The sequence below is a fragment of the Puma concolor genome, chromosome B4 (genome assembly GCF_028749965.1).
Source record: "Puma concolor isolate L17-30 chromosome B4, mPumCon1.1.hap2, whole genome shotgun sequence".
Lineage (NCBI taxonomy): Eukaryota > Metazoa > Chordata > Mammalia > Carnivora > Felidae > Puma > Puma concolor.
In genome coordinates, this window is record NC_141673.1 from 6,518,195 (window position 1) to 6,545,104 (window position 26,910).

At 55.5% G+C, this 26,910-nt stretch overlaps 1 protein-coding gene and 1 long non-coding RNA gene across 3 annotated transcripts in view; one reads left to right on the top strand and one right to left on the bottom strand.

Annotated features, from left to right (window-relative positions):
• Nucleotides 1–1,963: 1,963 nt before the first annotated feature.
• LOC147578850 (uncharacterized) lies at nucleotides 1,964–13,726 on the bottom strand. Its single transcript, XR_015253252.1, has 5 exons — nucleotides 13,282–13,726; nucleotides 12,810–12,989; nucleotides 9,851–11,157; nucleotides 5,318–5,417; nucleotides 1,964–2,520 (listed from the first exon to the last, which is right to left on the bottom strand). It is a non-coding gene; the product is annotated as an uncharacterized LOC147578850 (long non-coding RNA).
• The window catches only part of CYB5R3 (cytochrome b5 reductase 3), a 28,249-nt gene continuing 15,018 nt past the window's right edge, over nucleotides 13,680–26,910 (top strand). The window contains exons 1-4 of one of the 2 annotated variants that reach the window (XM_086712112.1): nucleotides 13,680–13,843; nucleotides 21,686–21,817; nucleotides 25,340–25,412; nucleotides 25,798–25,904. In XM_086712112.1, the coding sequence (XP_086568238.1) occupies nucleotides 13,823–13,843; nucleotides 21,686–21,817; nucleotides 25,340–25,412; nucleotides 25,798–25,904 (333 nt within the window). In that variant the 5' untranslated portion in view covers nucleotides 13,680–13,822. Of the gene's footprint in view, nucleotides 13,844–15,780; nucleotides 15,883–21,685; nucleotides 21,818–25,339; nucleotides 25,413–25,797; nucleotides 25,905–26,910 lie in introns of those variants that run through there. The other variant, XM_086712113.1, reaches the window with a different exon arrangement.

The window sequence follows — 26,910 nt, forward strand, 5'->3', positions numbered from 1 at the left end:
TCAGGACCACAGACAGGTCAGTTACTGAGGAAGTTCACTGAGTTAGCGGACCCGAGTCAAATGGAGCACCGTACCTTCAACGGTTGACTTTAACATGTGTAAGCGGACATCCCCTCGGGATCTGCTGGTGAGGACCCCAGACCCTCCTGGAAACTGGGGCTGCCGCTGGAGACGGGATCGTGCTTCTTGCCTAGCCCACCCCCATCAAGCGGCCTCTGTGACTTCCAGGCGTGGCCCCCACAGCGCTGCGAGAACCTCCAGAGGTTTGCCAGCCACGGGCACACAGATCCCTCCTGGGTTTTGCTGATTTCCTCCCCGTATTTCGTAGCCACCTCATCCACCTAATTTGTAGAAGTGGTTTAAGCAACTTGCTTGTATCAAGCCTTCCCGTGGGATTCAAGTTTATTCTCATGGAAACCACCACGCTTTTTCTGTTTTGCCCAAGTTTCAACACCTTACATAACACTTAATTCCTGGATCTCACTCGGGTGGGAGTGGCCTCGAGAGAAGCCAAATTGGCACTCCAGGCACCCTGTGGGCACGGAGAGATGGGGTGCCCACCAGGGGGGCACCTTCTCCCCCTGTTTTGTGTCAGCTGCAGGGACTCCGGGAGCACCTTCACAGCCAGAGTGGGATGCATCTCCCAAGGGCCAGTGCATAAACAGGTGTCGCTGGTGGTCCCCGCTCCTCGTGTCCTGTGGGTGACGGCCCAGCCTCTGGCCCCTTCCCCTCCCCAACACCAGGACACCCACCCACCCAGAGTTAGGGCCCCTTCTCCTTGTCGCCCCACTGTCATCCTGCACCTGGTCACTGAAAGCCTCTGGGGATTGATGAGGCACCCCATTACTAAGCCTCACGGAGCCCCATTCTTTTCTTTCAGTCAAGGCTGGGACTTGGGTAAAGCGAGAGAAACAGAGTCATCAGGCCCCAAATTGAAGGGGGTGCCCCAAAGCAGTCATTAGGACAAATAACCCAATGAACAGGGGGCACAGGGTCTGAATAGACATTTTGTCAAAGAAGATATGCAAATGGCCAACAAGCACAGGAAAAGACGCTCAACGTCACTAATCATTAGGCAAATGCAAATCAAAACCACGCCGAGGTAACACCTCGCAGCTACCGGATGGCTGCAATCAAAAAGAGAAGCAAGGGGGCGCCTGGGTGGCTCAGCTGGTTAAGCGTCCGCCTTCGGCTCAGGTCATGATCTCACGCTCCGTGAGTTCGAGCCCTGCATCGGGCTCTGTGCTGACAGCTCAGAGCCTGGAGCCTGTTTCAGATTCTGTGTCTCCCTCTCTCTCTGCCCCTCCCTCACTCATGCTCTGTCTCTCTGTCTCTCTCTCTCTCCCTCTCAAAAATAACAAAATAAACATTAAAAAGAATTAAAAAAAAAAACTGTGAACGACCTAAATATCCATATACAGATGAATGGATAAATAGACCATATATCCAAGCAACAGAATGTTCTTCAGCCAGACCTTGGTTTCTAATGCCATTCTTCAGAAAGAGGAACCAAAGCTTCTTGGAGAAATGGCTGATTCTAAGCCTGGGGAAGGATTTATAGGAAATAAGCCTGGGGCACCTTGTAGCACCAGGAACCAAGGAAATGTTTAAACACACACAATGCTGTGCTAAAGGGACGTGGGCCAACTGGAAGAGTTACCAATGGCCAAAGAAAGAAGGAGAGAATTGGACGATAACCCAAAGCAGGAAAATTTCTTTAAAAATATAGCCATGAGGGTCGCCTGGGTGGCTCCGTTGGTTAAGCGCCTGACTTCGGCTCAGGTCATGATCTCGCGGTTCGTGGGTTCGAGCCCCGCATTGGGCTCTCTGCTGACAGCTCAGAGCCTGGAACTTGCTTCAGATTCTGTGTCTCCCTCTCTTTCCGCCCCTTCCCCGCTCCCTCTCTCAGAGATAAATAAACATGAAAAACTTTTTTTTAAATAAAAATATAGCCACAAGTCCATACTGTTATAAATCAATGATTGAATAAATAAATGAAGAGGGGAGAGGAGACAAATCTCACAGATAGAACAATTCCAAATAACTTATGCAGCTGCCCTGAACTTGGGGAGGTGGGGCATAACTCTCGCTCGAGTGTACAGGTGCATAGAGGCTTCCTCCCAGAGTGTAGATGATCTGATTGGATCCTTTCAAGAATGCCATTAGGAGCACGTCGTTATTGTAGCCATTTTACCGATGATGAAACTGAGACTCGGAGAGGCCAAGCTCTAGGTCACCCAAGTAGTAAACAGGGAACTTTGCAGCTCCTTGAGGGAGTCCTAGCCTGTTCCCCGCCATATGCCCTCGGATCTCACAGGGACTAGGGGTGTGATTGGCACTCAAAGAAATTGTCAAATGAGGGGCGCCTGGGTGGCTCAGTTGGCTAAGCTTCTGACTCTTGATTTCGGCTCAGGTCATATCTCCCAGTTCTCGGGTTTGAGCCCCGCATTGGGTTCTACGCTGACAGTGCGGAGCCTTCTTGGGATTCTCTCTCTCCCTCTTTCTCTGCCCTTCCCCCTGCTGTCAAAACAAACAAACAAACAAACATTTTAAAAAATTGTCAAATGAGTGAAAGCAGAGGACAGGATTGGAGACTGAGAGATCACAGTAGAGACTGGGTGCTCCTGAAGCCACTGCTGTGGGGCTGTGTGATCCCAGGCAGCTCCTGGACCTCTCTGAGTCTGTCTCGGGATCCTCATCTATAAGAAGATGATAGGCTTTCCTGCCTCAGAGGTTGCTGTGAGAATAAAGTGAGGTCACTGGTGTGTCCTCATATGAACCTCATTCAAGACTCTAGAGGAAACACAACCTCAGCTCTAGAGTCTTCAGGAGTTACAAGTGGGGGGCTGGGGGGGCTGGTCCACAGGTTGTGGCCAAGACGCCCATCTTCAGAAATCGGCATAAGGTGGCTGAAAGTGAGCAGCCCCCTGCTGCCTCCTCATCCCTGTGGGGCCCAGGGGCTTTTCTAGACACCACCTGGGTCCGTCCTCTGGCAGTGTGGCCCGCTCAGGAAGCAGATGCCATTAGAAACGTCTTGTCCCGTTGTCCAAGAACCAAGCAGAGGTGGGAGTGGAAACCCAGCTTGAAACCCAGTGCAGCTGCCCACCAAAGCCCTGGATCCCAGCGTGGGGCAGAGAAGGGCCATGTCCCAGAGGGGGACCTCCCTAGGCCTCCCGCGCCTTGCCCCAGCCCTGGGTCCACCTCTCTGGTCAGGGCTGGGAGCCTTTATTCCTCCGTGTGTTCTCAAGGAGCCCTGACCATGCTGGAAGCCCTCTTCCTCTCACAGACAGGCTGCCGGCTTTCTGCCCCCGCCCGGCCCTTCCCCCCGGGGCAGCCAGCGCAGGGAAAGGGAAGGAGGAAAATACAGGGGAAGACAGAGCCCAGATCACCATCTCTGATCCTATCTCTCCACAAAGGCAAAGCACCTGGCACCCGGTGGCTCCCTTCCTCCTTTGCATAGTCACCCAGCCTTCTGAGGTTCTCTGAGCACCTTGCCATCCTCCCCTTGCCCAGGTCACACAGTAAGTCAGGAACGCAGTCTTTTCCAGCTCTAGGACCCAGTGGTGACTCCCAGCGGGTGGCAGTCAGCTCACTGCAACTGCCCTGTGGTCACTGGCTCGCTGACCCCTTCTCCTGGGGACCCTCCTGGGCCCACCGCTCACCAGCCCTGCGCTTTCAGTGGGAGTTACCCCGCCTCCAAGCCCGCCCCCACCCACCCCACCCCTGCTTGACTCCACCTCCCTCACCAGAATGGTGGCTAAGGGGAGGCACCTGACCCAAGATGGGCCAATCGGAGAGCGCCATTCCCCAAGAAGGACATATGAGAAAACGGACCAATCAGGGCCCTTCCCTAAGATTTCTTTCCTCAAACCAGTCTGGTGGGTGGCGGGAGGCGCATCCCTGCGGGAAGGGGCCCAGAAGGACTGGAGAGAGGAAGCTCCCTGGACGAGAGAGGGAAAGATGTGCAGGAGCCAAGTCCTGGCAGCATCCAGGCCATTCCCAGCCTCTCCCAGGGCGCCTCCTTTGATTTGTTGAGCTCCTTCAAAGAGCCTTTAGTAAAGCCCTCCCTGGTTAGTGAAGTTTGAATCGGGTTTCTGCTCGGGCGGTAGGTAGCACATCACGCGTGCTAAGATCATGGACTCTGAAGCCAGCCAGCACTTAACCTTGGGTGCGTTCCTGAATAGCTCAGGAGCTCAGTTTCCCCCACTGTAGCCCACACTTACCGCGGGGGTTAGCGGAGTTACAATAGCACCTGGCCACACCTGGAAGGCCAGACCCCCCCCTCCCCGCCGGCCGACAGCCCACGATGGAAACTGTGAGATAGACTCAGAATTGCCCCCTCTCTCAGTGGCTAACTTTGTTTTGGGGTGCAGCTCACCACATATGGGACCCAGCACAGTGGTGCTGGAAGGTGCTCTGGAAGGGTGAAGGCTGTCATGCCCGGGTGCCCACCTCCTGCTCCCAAGGGTAGCTCCCTCCCAGGGCCTCTGGCTGCTCACACAAACAAACAGCCATTAGCCACGGGGTTGGACAGATCCGCCCAGATCTGCCTGAGCCCCGGGGTGCCCCCAGCTTGGACTCGGGCCGGGAATATCCTGTGCCCAACCCGGCTGTGCCAAGGAGCAACGAAACAGCTCTGTCGTGGGTTGAATAGTGTCCTCCAAAAAGATGTGTCCCCCCCGGGGGCACCTGGGTGGCTCAGTCGGTTAAGCGGCCGACTTCAGCTCAGGTCATGATCTCACATCTGTGAGTTCAAGCCCCACGTCGGGCTCTCTGCTGACAGCTCAGAGCCTGGAGCCTGTTTCAGATTCTGTGTCTCCCTCTCTCTCTGACCCTCCCCCGTTCATGCTCTATCTCTCTCTGTCTCAAAAATAAATAAATGTTTAAAAAAAAAAAAAAAAAAAAAGATGTGTCCCCCCGGGAACCTCAGCCTGTGACCTCGTTTGGAAATAGGTCTTTGCAGATGTAATTATGTAAAGATTTCGAGATTAAATCATCCTGGATTTCGGGTGGGCCCTAAATCGAATGGCTGGTGTCCTTATGAGAAGAGGGGAGGACACAGACGCAGACAGAAGGCGGCGTGAAAATGGAGGCAGAGACCCCAGTGCCACAGGCTGAGAAACACCAAAGAGTTCAGGCAGCCGCCAGCGCCTAGGACAGAGGCGTAGGAACTAACTTCACTCCCTCAGGTCCTCCAGAGAGAACCAAACTCAATTTCAGACTTCTGGCCTCCTGAACTGTGAGCGAATAGCTTTCTGTTCGTGGAAGGCAGCCTGTTTGTCGTCATTTGGTAACGGCCACCCTAGAAAACTCTCACCTGCTCACACGACGTGCTATCTGGCAGTCTGGCCGTGTTGCCAGGAAGCTTTGAACTTTGCTCTTTCTTTGCCCACGCAGTTCCACGTCTAAGCACGTACCTTTTACAAAATAATCGGAGAAACAGAGATACAGGCAAGGGCATTGCCCACAGTATTGTCCAAAATGGTGACAAACTAGGAAAGAGCTAGATACCTATGCATGGAGCTTAGTCAAATAAAGGCTAGTACTCCACACAGTGGGACATCGGGCAGCTGTTAAACACCATTATGTGGGACGCCTGGGTGGCTCAGCCAGTTAAGCATGGGACTTTGGCTCAGGTCATGATCTCCCGGTTTGTGAGTTCGAGCCCCGCGTTGGGCTCTGTGCTGACAGCTGAGAGCCTGGAGCCTGCTTTGGATTCTGTGTCCCCCTCTCTCTCTGCGCCTCCCCTGCTCACGCTCTGTCTCTCAAAAATAAATAAATGTTAAAAAAATTAAAAAAAAAATATATATATATAAAGTAAAAAATAAGCACCATTATGTGTTAATGTCCAAAGATATTATGTAGTCATATATGAAAAAAAAAATGTTTCGAAACTGCCTATCCACACAAAACAGATTTACTGTAGGAAACGATCGCCAAATTGGACTTCATTAAAATTCAGAACTTCTGGTCATCAAAATACAACATAAAGAGGCTGATTTCAAAGGCCAGTTCTCCCACTAAGGGGCTATGAGACGTTGGGTGAACTATTTCAATCCTCTGCGCCTCAGTTTCTCATCTATAAAATGGGGAGGCTGTCTTCGTGAGGTTTGTTCCAGTTAAATATAATTGCGTGACCAACCACTCTAAAACTTAGTGGTGTAAACCAGCAATGGTCTTCTTATTCTCTCACCTGTGTGAAATTAGAGCAGGCTTTGCAGGGGGTGGCTCAGCTCTGCTCCTCAGGGCGCCGGCTGAGGTGGCCCAACGGGGGCTGGAGGACCTGCTTCCAAGATGGCGTGCTCACATGGCTGGCAAGTTGGTGCTGGCTGTTGACTGGGAGGTCAGGTGAGCGGAGGGCCCGAGGCCTGGGCTCCTCTCCACGGGGGCTTCTCCATGGGCTGCTAGGACTTCCTCACAGCATGGTGGCCGGGTTTCAAGAGCAAGCATCTCAGGAGACGGGACGTGGAGGCCACCCATTTCCTATGGGCTGCCCCTCCCACCCCCGCCAATGGTAGAGTGTCACTTTTGCCATATTCTTTTTTTTTTTTAAGTTTTAAATTTTTAATTTTTTAATTTGCATCCAAATTAGTTAGCGTCTAGTGCAACAGTGATTTCAGGAGTAGATTCCTTAGTGCCCCTTCCCCATTGAGCCCTTCCCCCCTCCCACGACCCCTCCAGGAACCCTCAGTTTGTTCTCCATATTTATGAGTCTCTTCTGTTTTGTCCCCCTCCCTGTTTTTATATTATTTTTGTTTCCCTTCCCTTATGTTCATCTGTTCTGTCTCTTGAAGTCCTCATAGGAGTGAAGTCATATGATTTTTGTCTTTCTCTGACTAATTTCACTTAGCATAATACCCTCCAGTTCCATCCATGTAGTTGCAAATGGCAAGATTTCATTCTTTTTGCTTGCCGAGTAATACTCCATTGTATATATAGACCACATCTTCTTTATCCATTCATCCATCGATCGACATTGGGCTCTTTCCATACTTTGGCTATTGTTGATAGTGCGGCTATAAACATGGGGGTGCGTGTGTCCCTTCGAAACAGCACACCCGTATCCCTTGGATAAATACGTTTGGTATTTATCCAATCCTCTGGATAAATAGTCGTGCAATTGCTGGGTGGTAGGGTAGTTCTATTTTTAGTTTTTTGAGGAACCTCCATTCTGTTTTCCAGAGTGGCTGCACCAGCTTGCATTCCCAAAACAACGCAAAAGAGATCCTCTTTCTCCGCATCCTCGCCAACATCTGTTGTTGTCCGAGTTGTGAATGTTAGCCGTTCTGACAGGTGTAAGGTGGTACTTCATTGTGGTTTTGATTTGTATTCACTTCTGCCATATTCTATTGGTCAAGAAGTCACAGAACCCACATTCAAGGGGAGGGGACCCAAACCCCCAATCTCTCAAAGGGTGGAATGTCAAAGAATTTACAGACATATTTTAAGACTGTCAAAGGGCTGCTTATGAGGATTAAGTCAAATCACGTAATCACAGTCTCAAAGGATCATCCCATAGATGACTTCTTAAATGCAATACGGCTTTACAGGGTAAAGCCTGGCCGTCGGCTGAGCCAAGTGGTCAAAGCTAGCCTCACAGACATGGAATAAACCGACAGGATTGCTGCTTCTTAAAGAAGCCATGCATACTCCTGCCTCAGGGCCTTTGCACTTGCTGTTCTCACTGCCTGGAATGCTCTTTCCCCGGTTATCCACAGGGCTTGCTTGCTGACTTCCTTCGGGTCTCTGCTTCAATGTCATCACCCCAGGAAGGCCTCTCTGGCCCCTACATAAAATTGCTACCCCCGTCTCCTTCTGGCCCTGCTCTGCTTTTCCTTTTCCACCAGACATTACATGTCTTTTTTTTTTTTTTTTTTTTTATTGTTTCTGCTTTATTCTGTTTTCCCCCATGAGAACGCCAGCTCTTCAAAGGCATTTTTGTCTTGCTCACTGCTGGACCCCCAGCACATAGAATGATGCCTGGAACATAGTAGGTGCTTGGTAAAGATATGAGGAACGAATACATGAATCTGGTGGTGGCAGCCCAAATGTCACCTCTTTTGTGAGGTCTCCCTTGATTTCATCCGCAAGTGAAAGGCCTTGACCTGGGGTTCCTCCCCACTGTTTTCAGCTTGCTGCTTAGGTGTGTCCCTGGGGACTGAGCCACATTCAGCTCTCAGTCCCCAGCCTGCTCTCAGCATACCAGAGACACTCAGGTAATCACATTTCCAGTTCTCATTTCCACCTGCCCACAGACCCAGATTTGAGAAGCAGTTTACATGTGGCATCTCAGTTAACCCTCAACATGGCCTTCTGAGATATGCGGATCACCCCTGTTTGTGGACGTGTCCCGGAGAGGAGTGGTCACTGGCCCTAGACGGCTGGTTTGGGCAGAGCCAAGCCTAGAACCCTCGACTCCTGCTTTCCAGGGAGCAGAGTGCATGAGAATTACACACTGTCGGAGCACCTCGGGAGGACCTGAACCTCAGCCTCATCAGAACCTGAAGGGCCCCCAGGCTGGAAGCTGACACGGCAAAAGCCTCGGATTTATCATAAGAAGCCAGAAATCCTAAGTTGGCAATTAATTCAAATGAAGCCAAAACCCAGAACAGATTCTCCCGTGGGCTGGATGCCACCCTTCGGCCAGCACTTTGCGACCTGCGTTCTGGCGAGGTTCTATCTAGATTCTAGATGGTTGTCTATTTTGTAGGCAAGAAAACAGGCCTAGAGAGGGGAGTGATTTGCCCAAGGTCACATGGCAAGAGCCAAGATTTTGAAAATTTCTGGTCTAGGGGTGCCTGGGTGGCTCAGTCGGTTAAGCATCCGGCTCTTGGTTTCAGCTCAGGTCGTGATCTCATAGTTCATGAGTTCGAGCCCCACGTCAGGTTCCACACTGTGCAGAGCCTGCTTGGGATTCTCTCTCTCCCTCTCTCTCTCTGCCCCTCTCTGCTTGTGCTCTTTCTCTCTCTCAAAATAAATACACTTTAAAAACAAAAAAGGAAAGAAAATTTCTGGTCTAGAGAAGGCAGTATTTTATGGGGAGTGACCCGGAGCTCCCCACCCCGGAGTCAGTCCCTGCCACTTGCTGTAAGGCAGCCCAGGCCAACAAGGACGAGGGAAAACAGATGCCTAATTCCAGGGTCAGGCGGCCATGGGGAGAGCTGAGTTTCAGAAGCAAACAGACCCGGGTTCAAACTCCAACCCAAACCCCCATCAGCTGTTGTGACATGTGGCCTCGGGCAAGGTTCTTCCCTCTCTGAGCCAGGCCTCTCCTCCGTAAGCTGGGCACACGATACCCTGGGTAAGAAATGACTGGCTCCCGAGCTCGGCTGGGACTGTGCTTCGAGTACTTCCGAGGAGAACTGATGAGGTTGCCACATAGAATGCACACCGCCCCGATTCCTGTTTCTTCAACCTCCCAGGTGCCCACACAAAGACTGTGCCAGAGCAGGCTGCTTGGCTTCCAAAGAGGCCTCGGCAGAACAGGTCTGGTGACCCTGGGGCTGACCTCCTGTCCCAGCACACCCTCCCTGTCCCAGCACTTTCACACACGGAGCAGGCGGTTGGATTCCACCAGTAATGCTTCGGCCTCTGGCTAGGCGGCCACCCCAGCCCTGCAGCTGCTGCTACTATGTTCCCCTAGTTCCTCCTAGGGCAGGAAGTAATTTGGGCAGAAATGCCTCCCGGGTCCCCGCTGCACAGCCCCCTGCCCCACCCTAGCCCTGTGTCCCTCTTTCCCCGCCCCGGAGCCATTCTCTCCTCGGGCCTGGCCCCTTCTGAACTCCAGATGCCGGACCCCATTGACTCTCAGGCCTTCCCCGCCCCCTCTCCCACAGCCCCTTAAACTTACCCCGCTCATGCCAGGCCAGAGGCCTCCTGCCCACGTTCCTGAGCTGGTGGACCTCAGGCCCCATAGGTCCTGCCCCCTGAACACTCTTTACATCCCCTGAGCATTAGTCTGAACCTTATGGCATGTCACTGGTCACTGCAGCTGCCCCCTGATTGGTCCCTGACCTTCAGTCTTGCTCGCCTCTGCCCACACTCCCCGCCTCCCACAGCCAGAGGAAGCTTTCTCTTTGGGGCTTGGACTCACGACCCGAGATCGACAGTCGCATGCTCTACCAACTGAGCCAGCCAGATGTCCCCAGAGGGAGCTTTCTAGAACTGTCTGGCAAGGGCCTTCCAAGCTCAAGTCCCTTCTTCCAGGGGTGTCATCTACTCTGACAGAAGGGCAGCTCATCCCAGCATTCAAGGCCCACCAATGTCACCTGCCTCATTTCTTGCATCTGATAACACCTGCCACACATACTTTTATTCTTTACATCTGAGTTTAAAAATTATTCATCGGTACCCTGAAATTAGAATTGAACTGGATGTCCTATATCTTACTTGGCAACCCGACTGTCAGTCCAAACATCCTAGACATCATGAGGTTTTAGTGTAATTTTTGGTGCAGCAACTGGGACATACTTAACTACTAAAAAAAAGTTCATTGTTTAACTAAAATTCAAATTTAACTGGGCACCCTATATTTTTATCTGCGAAACCTGGCAACCCAGATCTTACACAGATAACAGGGACCGGGGAGGGGGGCTGTCAGGGGTCAGAGAGCCCCAACCTGGACCCAGAAACCCTGCCCATTATTCTGCCTGAAAGTCTCCTTCCCAAACGCCCACCCTCGTCCATGGAGCCCAGAGACTCCTCGGGAGGAGCTATTCCACTACTGGCCGCTTCTCTCCTCTGCCTGGGCCTCAGCTTCCTCTTCTAGCAAATGAAACTAATGGTTTCTCCATCCTCTCAGTCTCTCCCAAGGATCAAACACCTGATTAGAGTAGGGGATTCCCAGCTGGCAGGGCGTGCCCAGAAGGCAAGCAGGCTTGGGGGGAGTTTCTGTTCTTTGGCCCATGGAAGGACCTTGAGGAATGATTAGGATGAAGGTCTTCCCCCAACCCAAAGCACCTTGTAAACCAGTTAAACCACCTCAGTGATAATTGATTCAGGCAAGCAGCATCCGCACATGCTAAAACCACTGGATCAAAATTTGTTGGGGACCAGGGCATTCACACAGCATCCAAGGAGAAGTTACCTTATTGTAGGTAGACCGGGCCGGGCAACAACAGGGAACAGTCCATCACCTGCCCTTGATCCGAAGGAGACCTGCCAGGTAAACTCCACGCTTAGCCTGGGATTAAACCCTGAACCAGAAAAAAAAAATAACAGCCGGAAAGGACATTACAGGGGCATCTGGGGCAATGGAACGTGGACCCGGGACTAGGTAACAGTATTGTATCAATGTTAAAGTTCCTGAACTTGATCACTGAACAGTGGTATGTCAGAGAACAGCCTTGTTCTTAGCAGAAATGTGGTGAAGTATTCAGAGGTGAAGGTCACATATCTGCAATTCTCTATGGCTCAGCAAAAGCAAACATATAGGGAGGATGGGAGAGAGAGAGACAGGTCAAATGGTAACAGCTGGGGAATCTGATAGTTCATTGTACTATTTTTGCAATTTCTCTGTCCGTTGGGTATTTTTCCAAGCCTGAGGGCACACCCAGAAATAAAATATCAGAATTAGAAGTGGTCTTGGGGCTCCTGGGTGGCTCAGTCAGTTAAGCATCTGACTTTGGCTCAGGTCATGACATCTGACGGTTTGTGAGTTCCAGCCCCACGGCCGGGTCACTGCTGTCAGCACAGGGTCCTTTTCGGATCCTCTGTCCCCCTCTCTCCCTCTGGCCCTTCCCTGAGCGCACACACACATACACACACACACACACACACACTCTCTCTCTCAAAAATAAACATTAAAAAGAAAAAAAAAAAGAAGTGGTCCTAAAGACACTGTGCCCTCCCCCACCTCCCACAGAGGAAGACCCTGAATGGGGAAGGCCTGAGCCTGTCACACCAGTGAATGGCAGTTAAAACTACCTGCTTGATTTGAGTTCTTTTTTTTTTTTTTTAATTTTTTTTTTCTCTGTTTTTTATTTATTTTTGGGACAGAGAGAGACAGAGCATGAACGGGGGAGGGGCAGAGAGAGAGGGAGACACAGAATCGGAAACAGGCTCCAGGCTCCGAGCCATCAGCCCAGAGCCCGACGCGGGGCTCGAACTCACGGACCGCGAGATCGTGACCTGGCTGAAGTCGGGACGCTTAACCGACTGCGCCACCCAGGCGCCCCTTGATTTGAGTTCTAACAGCAGGAGGGGGCCACCTAATCAATGTCATCCCAGCCCCTCTCTCTGCTCCCCACATACCCCTCGACACTATGGCCGCCCTACTGTCCTGCAGGAGGTGAGCAGTTCCCGTGGAGTCTGGGGAGAAATCTAGCCCTCCCTCTCCAAAGAAACAGAACTACTGTGATCTTAAAATTGTGATCAATAATTTTGATCAGTCGGTGGCTGGCTCAGTCGGTGGAGCATGCGACTCTTGATCTCAGGGTTGTGAGTTTGAGCCCCATGTTGGGCATAGAGATTACTAAATAATAGTAATAATAATAATAATTAATTTTAAAATGTGACCAATACAACTGAAATCATGCCTAACTGATCTGCTGTCACGTTTACCCTTGTAGTCTAAGGCAGCAGATCTCTTTCTCTGTCCCTCTCTCCATTGTCCCCAGTCCTCTTTTAAAACCAGCTGTTCACTGCCCCACAGGCCTAAATCTTCCCCACAGTCCCCCACATTCCAGTTCTCTCCACCCAGGCCCCCATACTGCCTCATCCCGACTTCACATCACACCATTGTGCCCCCAGCTCCGCTGTTCCAGTCCCTCTGGCTTTTGTGACCTTGTGTCTGTCCACCTTGTTCCTACCTCCTGGCTCTGCCCAGTTCCTTCTGCCTGGAAGGCCCAGTTCTCCGCCTGGCGAGAACCATGCTGCAGGAACACATCACCTGGCAGCCTGACCAAGTCAGATTATCAGGAGCTCACATCCGGGTCCAAGACCATTCCAGGAGGCTAGGGCCAGAGAGCCCCCCAGGGACCATCGTGGGCCTACACAGAGGAGATACTGTTAAATTCACTCATTCAACAAGTATTGAGCACCTACTGTATGCCAGGCTCTGTGCTAGGCTCCGGGCATGCATGCAAGGGACTTCAGAGCAGAGTCCTGCCCCCAAGGAGTCCACAGTCCACTGGGATGCGGTGGGGCTGGGGGCAGACCATCCCCGATACAACACACGGGATGACTTCAGCTCCAAGCGAAGTGCTACGAAGACACAGGGTCAGCCTGGAGACGGGGGTGGGGGGGTGGGTTAGGGCAGGACTTGACTAGGGAAAAGCTGACCTGACAGCCAAACAGTAAGCCAAGGCTGGCCCTGGGGCAGCTGGGGATAGTGTCCCGGAGAGAGAGAACAGCACGTTCACAGGCCTGGAGGGGGCCTGAACTAAACCGAGTCGGGAATATGGAGGCCTGTGAGGCCCAGCACCGCGCTCAGGGCCACCCTGCGAAGTTAGGCCAGGCGTGGCCTGGTGGTTTCCGGATTTTAAGTTCCGGATCTCATCGCGGGAGGGCGCCACCTTCCCCCTCTCTGGCGACGAGTCGGGGGGGGGAGGGGGGGGCCCTGGTAAGGCCGACGTCCCACCCGAGGCCGCCCAGCGGGCCCGAACCCGGCCGAGCGCTAGCGGGGCGACCCCACCCCGGGCCACGTGCCGTGCGCGGGGTCCCCCCGCCGCCGCCCCTTCCTCGCGGCGGCGTGAGGGGCGGGGCCGCCCGCTCGGCCCCGCCCCTCCTCCGAGGGTGACGCCGCCAGGGGGCGGGCCCTGGGCGCGGCGGCCCGACTGTCTCGGCGGCGGCGGCGGCGGAGAGAGCGAGGAGCTGCGCCACCATGGGGGCCCAGCTGAGCACGGTAGGCGGGGAGGGGGCGCGGGGGGCAGGGACGGGGCCGCGGGGTCGGGAGCTAGGGGCCCCCCCATCCGCCCCGCGCGTGCCCGGTGGGCGCCCGTGACTCACGCCCCGGCCCTCCATGGCCGGGACCCAGCCCTCCTCCCGAGGGGCGTGCGGGCGGCGGGCACCCGGCTGACGGGCACTGGGGCGCCCCGCCGCCGCCCGCATCCCTCCGGGTCCCGCCCCGTGGAGGGCGGAGCGGGCTGCGCGTGAGCCCTGCGAGCGAGGGTGGGAGAGAGGGTGTGGCTGGGAAAGTTGGCGTGTGCCCGAGTGTGCGAGTGTGCACGAGAGTGCGTGTGAGAATGCTGGTGCACGCGAGTCGGTGAGTGCACGTGTGTGGCCGAGTGTGAACATGACACGGCGGGGTGTGCTGTGAACTGTGAGCGTGCACGAGAGTGCGCGAGCGCCCGCGGGTGTGTGTGTGTGCAGATGTGTGGCTCAGTGTGAGCATACGGAGTGGGTGTGGTGTGAGGTGCGAGTACAGGAGAGTATGAGTGAGTGAGAGGGTGTGTGGCCGAGTGCACGTGTGTGAGAGTTTCTGCGAGCGCGTGAATGTGGGAGGGGGCGCGTGCGGGCGATGCGGCTGCATGGCAGGGTTCGTGGCTTCTCCGGGCACCGGTGACCACGCTGCACCCCTGCCTGCTGCTGCGGCGCTGCAAGACTTGTGAGGCCCTCGCGAGGAACCCGGTTTCACAGATGAAGAAACTCGACTCACAGTTGGCCGCCTTCCCATGCTGGGGGTGGTGGTGCTGAACTTGTGGGGCTCCAAAGTCCACCATCATGCTGTCACTTTTGGGACTCCCGGTGCCTCCCTCCCCCACCTCCCCCGCCCGCCTCCTCTCTGGGATTTCTCAAAAGCCACAGTGGAGGGCCTGGGGACGGGTGCTCCAGCCTCCCTCCTGCCCCCCACCCCCGGACGTGCTCTGGTCCCGGGAGCTGGCTGGGCACGGGGAGCAGTGGCAGGGCGGGCATCAAGAGGATTAGGCCCAGAGCCACTTGCGTCCGCAGCCACCTCCACCCCAGGCGCCTGCCTCTTCCCTCTGGCTCTGTGGGGCTCCTGCTCAGGATGAGGCAAATGGTTCTCTTGGCCTCCGTGTGTTTGTTCCTGCAGTTGTGGCCCAGCCCAGGACTCTGGGGGACATCCAGACCTAGGAGCAGCCTTGCCCAGGGCAAACCTGTGGGCATTACTGAGGGTAACGTCCTGATCCTCCTCCTCCTGATCCTCCTCCTTCGTTACTCAACCCCGCCCCCGGACCCCCACCCCTGCTGTTTTCCCACAGTGCTTCTCACTTTCTAGCTGGTGCTGGTTGGATTTGTCACTGTGCCCCCAGCATGTGGCCGCTCCATACATTTTGCCAAGGCCCCCTTGCAACCCCCTTGTGAGTTAGGAGACTCACCAGCTCCACGGCCCCCTCTGTCCGAGAGGTGGGCAGGGATTGACCTGCTGGGGTCCCCACGTAGCCCAAAATGCCCACAGCAGACCCTAGCCGGGCCTCCTGGCACACCAGCTCCACAGGGTCTGCGGGAGGCCGGCTCAGGCTCTGGGCACCAGACTCTTATCTGGGGTGTACAGGCTCTGCAGGAGGCCTCCTCCTATACTCCAGGGGGCCCCAGCTCAGGGACTGGCACTTGGGGGAACATCGGGGGTTTGGCCTGCCAGCCGGGACCGTGGCTCCCCTGCCCCCGGCACATCCGTGAGTGCTCAGTGGGCCCCGATAGACCGCCACGACAGGTAGTCCCAGGCTCCCTCGCTGCCCCCGCAGCTCTGTGGCTCTTCCGTGGCCCTTGCCCCTAGCTCCAGGGGAGCCGGACTGTGTCTCCTCCACGGAAAGTGGCTCTGCTGTCCACCTGCCCCTCCTCCTGGGTGCACTTCCCCCACGGTTCCGAGCCAGGAGCCCCCCGCTGCAGAACTTCCTCCACTCCCTCCCACTTCCTGAGAAGGGGACCCAGAGGGAGGTGGACACTCAGATCCCAGCGGGGCGGCTGGCGGGCGGCAGGCAGGTAAGCCTCAGCACCCGGAGCCGGCCCCCCGGGAGGGCTAGGCCTGTGCTCAGACCCCACCTGGGTACAGTGGGTGCCCGGGTCCCAGTAGGGAACTCCACGGAGTGGGGCAGCTGGGCAGGGTGCCGTGTGGGGGGCAGCAAGGCTGCCCATCCCCTCAGCAATGGTGGGTGAGTGGGGGCGCCCCGGAGACACCCTGGGACTCTGGCTGCCCCTTTCCCTCTCTCTTTCTGTGTCAGCAGAGGTGAGGAAAAGCAGGTGGTGGGTTCCCCGGTGGGCCGAGCACAGCCTGTGGGGCACCAGGTCAAGGCCTGGGGGGCAGCTGTCCCCTAGACCCCCCCGAGGGGCTGTGGTGACTGTGTGTGTGTGCGTGTGTGCGCGCATGTGTGCATACACATGTGTACGTGTGTGTGTCTGAGCAGCAAGGCTGAGGAGGAGCTGGGGTGGGGCCTTGGCTTCCACCATCTGCCTCCTGTTTACTCTGTCCACGACTTGCAGGGGTGGGGGTGGTACCGTGGACTAGGAGGGGCTGCAGAGTTCATTCTGCCCCCAGGTTGTAGGAACAGGGCATCCCTACCCCTTGTGAATCTGGTAAAGCCTCTACCTTTAACTTTCCATGGCTCCCCTTCCCCGGACTGTGTCTGTCTTCCCCACCGGCTTGAGCTCCTCAGGGGCAGGGTCCCCTGGCTGGTGTTCCCCGAATCCCCCGTGAGTCCCGATAGGTGTGCTCACTGGGGTTTATGGCCTGAAGGCCTGACTGACAGCGAGGGTCTGCCCACAGCTGCCTCCCCAGGTAGGAGTTCGTACATATGCAGAGTCCACAGGCGCAGAGAGGCAGGGCGGTACGGTGACTCAGTGCGTGGACTCGGTCACGTGCCTGGGTTCACATCCTGGCCCTCGGGCCAGGTCTTTCACCCAGGCCTCTGTTTCCTCGCCCGAAATGGGGGTGGTATCAGCTCCCGTCTCCTAGGCTTGAGGATTATGTGAGATAAAGGAGCAAAGCAGCTGTACCTTGCTCTGCATAGCCCAGTTTTGGGGACCGGAGGCTGGAAGGAAGGCTGCTGCTGACATTTATCAGCTGCCCACACGGGCGACTCCTTCCGGCCATGGCTCTGATCCCAGCATCCCTCCACGCGGTAGGCGTGCCTCACAGATGTGGAGCCGCCAGGAAGCCAGGATCGAAGCTAGGATCGTAGCCACCCTGGCCTGTGCTCTGTGGAGGACTGTGGGTCTTCAAAGGGACAAGATGAGCTGGTGCCCCGCCCTCACCCGGGAGGGATCTGGCCTCTTGCCCTGACTCCTGAAACTTCCAGGCAAAATAAAAAGAGTCAGACAGAGACCTGGGGGGGGGGGGGGGGGGGGCTTGTTGCTGTCCCTTCACGAATTTATCCACACATGTTTACTGAGTGTCCCTGCTCTGAGCTCTGGGGATGCAATGGTGATGAGACCACAGATTCCCCCACCCCCCCCACCCCTGCCCCTTCTGGGGCTTCTGATCTAGGATCTGCTGTTTCACGGCGACTGTGACCACACGTAGGCTCTGGCCCAGCCGTTTGAGCCACGGCTGGCGTCCCGGGTACGCGAGGCTGGTACTTAGAAGCTGGAAGGTCTGGGCTAGGGCTGCGGCCTCCACCCAGGGCCTCCCTGAGCCTCGGTTTCCTCATTTGTTAAATGAAGAATGCAGTTGGCCTATTTCCTACCGCTGTGGGTCAGTGAGGAAATACAGGGGAAGGTTCTCTGCAGATTGTACAATGAGCTGCAGGCCAAGCGGCTGTGTTGGGGGAAATCAAAACTCCGGGGAGCACCAGACACAACCCCAGCTGGCTCCCACTGTCCTTCGAGTTCATCTCCAGGGCTCCCTACGATGCAAACCTAACTTCACTCCACTTTCTCCCCAACCAGTGTTCCCCATGGATATGGCTTCTCCGCTTGACATGGCAGGGCCCGTAGCAGAGGAATCTGCGGAATAGTCCTCAGTCCCAGGGGCGTTTAGAGAGGGGAGCAGGGGCTATGGGAGTCTGCTGAGGGCCTGATGAGCTAGGGAGGGGCCAGCCAGGGAAGATTTGACATTTAGACTGGGGTCTGAACGATGAGTAGGAGTTTCCTGGCTGGATGAGGGAAGAGGAAGGGCATCTGGGGCAGAAAGAAGAGTGTGCAAAGGCCTGAGGAAAGGCTTGTGGCCAGCGTTACAGCCACATAGCAGGGGCCTTGAGTGGAGGCAGGCAGAGGGGAGCCATCGTGGGTGTTTGAGGAGGGGACGGTGGCCTGTTGGTTTGCAAGTTGGGGCCTCATCACGAGAGGCAGGGTATGAGGCTGTGGGATTCGGGCCTTGGGCTCTGTGGCTGGGGCACAGAGAGGGCACCTGGCCTGGGAGGTGGCTCCGGAAGGGCTAGACGGGCCTGGGGTTGAGTCCTGGCTCCACCCTTGACTGCTGTAGGACCACGTGCAAGTCACTTAACGTCTCTGAGAAACAGGGACAGTAGTATCACTTGTGAGTGTGGCCCCCCAAGGATCGGCTGTGGTGCACCTGGGGCAAGACACTGACCTTCTCTGGGCCTCAGTTTCCTTATCTGTAACCTGGTGATAATCACAGCACCTACAGCCAAGGTGAAAACGAGGATTATCTCAGGGAGCTCACGTCCCACTCCTGGAGCTGTGCCAGCTTGGGAACGTTTGCTGCGTCTGCTCTGTGCACGGCCCTCTCACCTGTCTTCCTGTCCTCCCCAGCCCTGGAGGAGACTGTCCTCTTGCACTTGAGGGGGGTGGGGCCTGGAGAGGCCACGATTCTCTCCTGAGGTCCTGAGCTGGGGCTTTAACGAGGGCCTTTAACGAGACCCAGGATGGGTGGAACGCTGTGCGGTGCCTGGGACACGGTAGGTGCTGGTTAAATGTGCGGCTGCCAGAGACCCCTGCCGCGTGGTGGGTGGGGCTGGAGAGGGGAGCCTTGGCTGGCTCCCACAGCCCGTTCCTTCGGACCCATCGATCACAGACCAGGGGCTCTGTGGGGTGAGGCCTGGACCGCACTCAGCCTGGAGGCCCTGCCTGGGAGAGAGGCACCTTGTTCTAAGCCCGACAAAGCGCGCCTGTAACCACAGCCCACAGCCGCAACAGGGTAACTTGAAGCCGCCGGGCCGGTTTGGGGAGCAGGGGCCAGGCCTGGCGCGGGATCTTGGTGCTTCTGCCCTTCCTTCACTTGGGTATTCCGTCTCCCCAGTGGTAGAGGCCCACCGAGGGTGTCAAGAGAAGCTCCTGTGTGTGCGCCCACATCCCTCTGTGGCCTGGGTACCCTTATCTCATCTCATATCTTGACTCCCCCAGGAGGTGGGCCGAGCGGTAGCTCTTAACCTTCCTTCTACAGATGAGACACTGAGGCTCAGGTACTCGGCCAGAGCACCCTCCCTGGGTTGACACAAAGTGGGAATCCTGGCAAGGCTTCCAGGAAGCCAGGGAGCAGTAGGGTGGGCCTTGAGAGAGCGGGGTCCTCTCACCCAGCCCTGAGTAGGGCAAGGACCACCTCCAAGTCTATTCACTACCTCAGGAAGCCCACAAAGGAAGCAGAGAGGCCTCCGTGCCAGCAGAGAACTTTGCTCTGAGCTTCCTGGCAACCAAGGCAAAAAAGGGATCTAGTAGGATTATGATAAGAAGAACACATGGTCGTTTGGTGAGAGAACCGAAGTCAGGGAGGTGTACTGGTCATGGGTGCCGAACAAAAACCAAGACAGCTTTCTGGAGAAGCAGTGTTTTGTGCTCCCAGCCTCACTGTTTGAACCACTATTGTGGCCTTCTCCCCACCCCAGCCCTAGTTTTATTTTGAAGTTATTTCAAACTTACAGTGAAGTTGCAAGAATGCACGAAGAATTCTTGTAAACTTTTTGCCCAGATGGCCCAACTGTAAACGTTTATTGTATTTGCTTTGTTAGGTGTGTGTGCATATTTTTTTTTTTTTAATTATCTGAGAGTAAGTTACAGACACAGTGTCCCTAAGTACTTCAGTGGGTGCCTCCTAAGAGCAGGGATGTTCTGTTGTGTAATTACAGGGCAGTGATCAAATCAGGAAAGTAGCGTTGATCCAATGCTCGTGTCTAATCTGTGGGCCTTAATTCATATTTTGCCAATTGCCTCAGTATTGACGTTTATAACTATTTTATTTTTGGCCCAGGATTCGATCCAAAACCACACATCACATTCCGTTGTTCTGCCTCTCTGGCCTCTGTGTTGGTTCCCTAGGACTGTGTAAAAAATCACCACAAACTAGCGTAAAAGAAATGACTCCCTTACGGTTCTGGAGGCCAGAAGTCTGAAATCAAGGTATTGGCAGATCACCTGTCTGTCTGGAAATCTAGGGGAGGGTCCTTCTTGTCTCTTCTTGCTTCTGGTGGCTGTCGGTGACACTTGTCACGGAGTTTAGGGCCCACCAGGGTATTCCAAGATGATCTCGTCTCAAGACCCTTAGTTGAGTTGCATCTACAAAGACCCTTTTTCCAGGTGAGGACACATTCCCAGGATCTGGATGGATTTATCTTTTGGGGGCCACCGTTCAACCCACAAGAGCTTTCTTTAATCTGGACCGGTTCTCCACCCTTTCTTTGTTTTTGTTTTTTTTTGTGTGTGTGTGTGCCATTGACATTTTTGAGGAGCCCTGGCCAGTTACTCTGGAGAATAGCCCTCACTGTTTCCTCATGGCTGTAGACAGATGAAATGATCCCGTTTCACAGATGGAGAAGCAGCTGGGAGAGGCTAAGTGATTTGCCCAGGGACAAAAAAAACAGCTAGAAAGTACAGGTGGCCAGTCGTCTTTCTTTGCAAGGTTGTTCTCTCCAAATGAACCTAAGCAGTGAGCTATCTGCCATGAGATTTGGGTTTTGTCTGTTTTTCAAAAATCGAAACCACCTCTTAGGGTCTTTCCGAGGTCGAGATGTGGGGGGCAGGGCGTTGGCAAGGAGGAGCCTCTGAGGGTCACACAGCACGGTGAGCATGGGCCGGTAGTTGAAGAGTGTGACTGGGGAAGCAAGTGGACTCAGGTTCAAATTGCAGCTCCCCACCCACCAGCTGTGTGAGTGTGGGCAAGTTGCTTCACCCCTCTGAGCTGTTTGCTCATCTGCAACCCTATGAGGGTTGTCCTGGGATGAACACCTGTGTGGGGCTCAGCATGGTGCTGAGCAGTAGACTCTCAGAGCTTCAGGGGACCTTGCAGGTCACCTGGTCCAGTTCAGAGAGGGGAAGGGACTTACCTAGGATCACACAGCCAGCAAGGAGCAGAGCTTCCCAGTGTCCATTTCAGTGCCTCAGCTGTCCCCCACACCTGAAGGCGGAATCCTGGGGCTCAGGGGTTTGTCTGTCTAAATAGAGCTAGCACTTGAGATCACTTAGTAGGACCAGGGAAACTGACTAAAGGAAGGGAAGGAGGGAGGGAGCACAGGCACACAGTGCTCAAGGTTAAGCATAATTACTTGTGAACTTTACTCTGAGCTTCCTAGCAGCCAAAGTGAAAAGGGATACATGCCCAGTTAGGTAGCTTTCTTTGTCCTGGTTCATCTGGGAAATGGAGCTTTTCCAGTGACTTAGGAATAACTGATAGGTTTCACGTGTCTTGTTTTTGTAAGTTCTCCCAGCTGACGCCAAAGTAGGTGATGGGGTTCCCTGGATGAGGATGGTGGGGGAGAGGGTGCTCCTGGAAGAGGGGACAGCATGAGCAGAGAGAGGCCTGGAGGTGTGAAACAACTGGTGTGTTTGCGGGAAAGACAGGTGGCAGGCCCCTCCCCGTGCCCACGCTGACCTCGTGGGTCTGTCACTGTCATTTCAGTTGGGCCACGTGGTCCTCTCCCCAGTCTGGTTCCTCTACAACCTGCTCATGAAGCTGTTCCATCGCTCCACCCCGGCCATCACCCTTGAGAGCCCGGACATCAAGTACCCGCTGAGGCTCATCGACAAGGAGGTGAGTGCCAGTCACCATGGGGGCAGGGTATGGGCCCCCGGAGGCTCCTCTGTCTCCCTGCCTGCATCACAGTGTTTGTTGGCACCTGCTGTGTGCCCAGGGCATGCCCCCCCCCCCGAAGTAGGTCCTATTGTCTGCCCATCTCACAGATGGGAAAATTGAAGTGATGTCCCTTTCTTTTAAATGTTATTTTTTTTTTAATGTTTATTCATTTTTGAAAGACAGAGAGACAGAGCACAAGCAGGGGTGGGGCAGAGAGAGAGGGGGACACAGAATCCGAAGCAGGCTCCAGGCTCCGAGCTGTCAGCACAGAGCCGGATGTGGGGCTCAAACCCACGAACCATGAGATCATGACCAGAGCTGAAGTTGGACACTTAACTGACTGAGCCTCCCAGGTGCCCCGAAGTGATGTCCCTTTCTAAGGCTACTAGTAAGCTGCAAAGGGATTTGAACCTATGTCTCTGACTGCGGAGCCTGTTCTCTGAACCCCACTCTCTAGCCCACAGAAGGTCAGAGCAAGAGGGACCCCTCAGGACTTTTGGGTCTAAGCACCCATTGAACAGATGGGAAAACAGAGGGCAAAAGAGGAGTAGGGGGGTATCGGAGGTCACACTGTGTGGTAGGGGAAGGACCAGGACTCAGGCCTGCCCCTTGCCTTGGTCCCGCGGGCTTCCCGTCCCGGTGCGCCTTTCCTTAAAGCTAATGACTCCTCCTCGCCCCCACGGCCATCGACTCGGGGCCTGGTGCTTCTTGGACTCAGATAACTTTCGCCTCTGTGCAGATTCCCTGCGTGACCGCATGATCCCTCTGTGTGGCTCCCCCTGCCTCTCTGGAGGGCTTGCTCCCGCCCTCCCTGTTGGACGCTCTTCCGTTTCAAACTTCTGATCGTGATTTAAAACCGCCCTCTCCCTCCCTTGCCCTGCCTCCCTTTAGCGGCTGCTCTTCTGTCATCAGAGCCCCTCCCTCGTGCTATTTCTGGCCACCCGCAGCTGCCTCGGAAGGGGTGTGACAGGGAAAACTGAGTCATGGAGCAGAGAACGTCACCTGCAAGGCCCTGAACCCTGGGCCCCTGCTCCGCCCTGGGCTCCACATCAGTCCCAAGTCCCCGAGGCGCAGAACTGGGGCTTCCTGAGCGGCTTTCGTACCAGGAGTTCGTTGAAAAGTCAAAAACCAAAGAGGAAAAAAACCCGCCACTTCCCAGATGAGACCAGACTTACCCTTTCAATAGGTTTTGTAGACATTTTAACAATTTATTTTTATTTATTTATTTTTTTAACGTTTATTTATTTTTTTGAGACAGAGAGAGACAGAGCATGAACAGGGGAGGGTCAGAGAGAGGGAGACACAGAATCTGAAACAGGCTCCAGGCTCTGAGCTGTCAGCACAGAGCCCGACGCGGGGCTTGAACTCACGGACCGCGAGATCGTGACCTGAGCCGAAGTCGGCCGCTTAACCGACTGAGCCACCCAGGCGCCCCATCGTTTTAACAATTTTAATTCCAGAAGTAACGTATGATTTATATGTGTTCACTCTAAAAATCCTGTTTATAAAGTATGAATGCCCCATCCTTCCCATCCCCCCCACACCACCCCTGTGCAGAGGGTCCCATTCATGGGCCAGTGTGAGCCTTCTTCTGGGCATCACATTCGCGTATATATGACGTATGGAGTTTTAGGTGTGTACTTACTTTCTCTTTCTTTTAATAGCCTGATTAAAAAAATTTTTTTTTATTATTTTTGAGAGAGAGAGAGAAAGCACGTGAGCGGGGAAGGGGCAGAGAGGATCTGAAGCGGGCTCGGTTGATAGCAGTGAGCCCGACATGGGACTCGAACTCACGGACCGCGAGATCATGACCTGAGCTGAAGTTGGACGCTTAATCGACTGAGCCCCCCAGGCTCCCCTGGTTCATTATTATTATCTTTTAAATTTATTTATCTTTGGGAAAGCACAAGCCGGGGAGGGGAAGAGAGGGGGACAGGAGATCTGAAGCGGGCTCTGTACTGAGAGTGGAGAGGCTGATGTGGGGCTCAAACCCACGAACCGTGAGCTCATGACCTGAGCTGAAGTTGGACGCTTAACCGACTGAGCCCCCCAGGCTCCCCTGGTTCATTATTATTATTTTTTTAATTTATTTATTTTTGGCAAAGCACAAGTGGGGGAGGGGAAGAGAGGGGGACAGGGGATCTGAAGCGGGCTCGGTACTGAGAGTGGAGAGGCTGATGGGCTCGAACCCACAAACTGCGAGGCCGTGACCTGAGCCGCAGTTGGGCGCTCAACTGACGGAGCCGCCCAGGTGCTCCCCTAGTTCATTGATGACTGTCTCGTATTTCCTCATAGGGACGTCACACAGTGGACCCCCCCAGTTCCCTTTGACCGGGCCTGTGGCAAAAGTCCTAGCAGTTAAATCTGCCCCATGCCCGTTATAGCCTAGTGGTGGCTTTTTGGGGTCAGCAGGTGGGTCGACTTTGGGAAACTTTCGCCGAGCTCCCCCACAGGCACAGGGAGGCCCCCACCGCCTGCCCTTCCTGGGCCCACTGACTTGCACGGTCCCCTTGAACCTCTGGGGCTCTACTGCTCAGCTCATCATGGCCAGCAGCCGAATGCCGGCACCGTGCGGAGCTCTGCACCGATGTTCGCGTGTGACTTTTGCTGCGTCTTGCTAGCGTTGGCCGGCACAATAATTATCAGTGTTTTCCCCTCGTTTCTGTTCTTCTTCCAAAAACTGGCATGTGTGTTTCTGACCTGGAGCCCCAGGACCAGTTGAGAACCCTGGGCTCCGTTCCCAGAAGGCCTGGGGCTCAGTTTGCATGGAGTGCAAGGTTTCTGGGGGATGCGGCTTCGGGCCTGGGCTTCTGGGGCGGGGAGACCCCTGGCTGCCGAGCCCAGTGTCCTGAGAGGTGGCTGGGCTCTGGCTTCCTGAGATCAGACCCCCGGGCTCTGCTTGCACACTTCAGGGACGCTCAGAGTGATGCTCTGTGCCTTCGGAGAAGTCTGTTGTCCCCAGTGATGACACCGTGTCCACGAGCGCACGTTGCCACATCGCCTAGTCTCACGTGGGCGTGAACGTGTGCCCGACAGCTGCCTGCCGTCCGAACGACCCCTCCACACCCACGCTCCTGGCTGCACTGGGTGCAGGGGAGACCCCACAGAGGCCTTGTCTCGGCCCTGCCCCTGGTTTGCCAGCCCGGGGCCCGAGCTCTTCCTGCCACCCCAGGACACTGTCCAAGCTGATGGCAGGCTTGGGTCCTCTCTCTTGCCCCCAGAATTTCCTGAGCCATCTGGCAGCCTTCCTTTGGGATCCGAGTTCATTCCTTACCCCGACCACCTTGCTGTGTGGCCCCGGTTGGGTCCCTGCCCTTCTCTGGGCCCGTGAGAGCAGAGGCACACCCAGCGTTGGCCCACGTGTGTGCAGCTTGTGAGTCCACGTGAATCAGCATCGCTTCTCACACTGGGCGCTGGGAGCTCGGCGGTCGGGGGTCCCCCTGCCCCGGGTGCCGTCTAACAGCTCGGGCCTCCCTGCAGGTTATCAACCATGACACCCGGCGGTTCCGCTTCGCCCTGCCGTCGCCCCAGCACATCCTGGGCCTCCCTGTCGGTGAGCGCAGCCCTGACCCAGCCCGAGTGGAACCGGGTGCTGGGCCGCAGGGGTGGGAGCTTTGCCCTCGAACTAGGGAGAGTGGGGAAGGCTTCAAGGAGAAGGTGACAGCCATGGGGGCCGCCAGGGATGAGCGTCAGCCAGAGAGGGGAAGTCGCTGCTGTCCCCGGCAGCGGTACCAGCGTGAGCAAAGGTGTGGCTGCAGGAACTGGGACGTGGTGGGAATCCCCGTGGGGGCGGGAAGGGGGTCGTGGAGCCGAAGCCAGGCCAGGCTTTCAGTACGGGGTGGGGCAAAGGGCGGTGAGTTGACTGGCCTCAGTGGACCCTGCAGAGACAGTTGGCGGCCCCTCCAGAACTCCCGGAATCACCCCTCCTCGTCCTGCAGGCCAGCACATCTACCTCTCGGCTCGAATCGATGGAAACCTGGTCATCCGGCCCTACACTCCCGTCTCCAGCGATGACGACAAGGGTTTTGTGGACCTGGTCATCAAGGTGAGGTCTCGGGGCCATGACCGCGTGGGGGCAGGGCTGACCTGGTCTCTGAAGGCCCAGTGCCCCCTTGCACCTGGTTTCTGAATGATTGGCAAACTCTGGCTCCCCAGCAAAAGCCAATATGGAGGTCTTGGCAGAGGGCAGGTGCTGGGGCTCAGGATGAGTGTCTTCAACTCAGGACAGATCGTCTGCAGAAGAGAAACCAGGAAGGTCGAGCAGCTCGTGCAGGGCTCACCTTCCCGCTCTTGGATGGGCAAAGCCTGGGGCGCTGGGTCCCTGGTGGTGGCCCCAGGGTGCTCGCTTCACTGCACTCGGTCACGCGGTCTTGTGACCAGCAGGTCCTTTCCTGAGCACACTTTCCTGAGGAAACGGCCCACGGGCCCCTCAGGAGCAGTGTGAGGAGCTTGGGGCTGTTGTCTGGAGACCTGGGATCCATCGTGGGTAGGGCTGAGCACACACTGTGGAGACGCAGCCTTTAGAACCAGAGAGGCGCAGAATAACCAACAAGGATCTTAAAAATCATCGTATTGAGTGGAAAAAGCAATGCCAACCACAGCACAGTACACTTTTGTGAAAGTTAGAAGCACAGGCTTTCCAGAATGATCCATGTTCTTGGATTACACGTCCAACTACTGTGAACCAGCCCAGGCCTGGATGTGGGCTGTCGGAGGCCCTCCCAGTATGGGCCCCAACCCCCATGGCCACCCTGGCTCAGCGTTCCTGTGGACCAGGCTTACTGTCCTACCTCTGCTGCGTGGGTCCCCTCACTAGGTGCTTCATGGTGGAGGGACCGGCAGAGACCCCCTCTGGGCCAGAGCTGAGGCCCAGGGGCTGTGAGGGCAGGAAGGGAGCAGGGTCTGTCAGTCCAGGCTGTGGCCTGGGTCCCTCCTTAGCTTGGGGTCATTTTGATCGTGCTGGGTGCCCAGGCCTAGCCTCAGGAGCCTGTCTTTGCCTGGAGAGCGGACCCCCTTGCTCCAGGGGACAAACATGTGAGACTGAGCGCCTG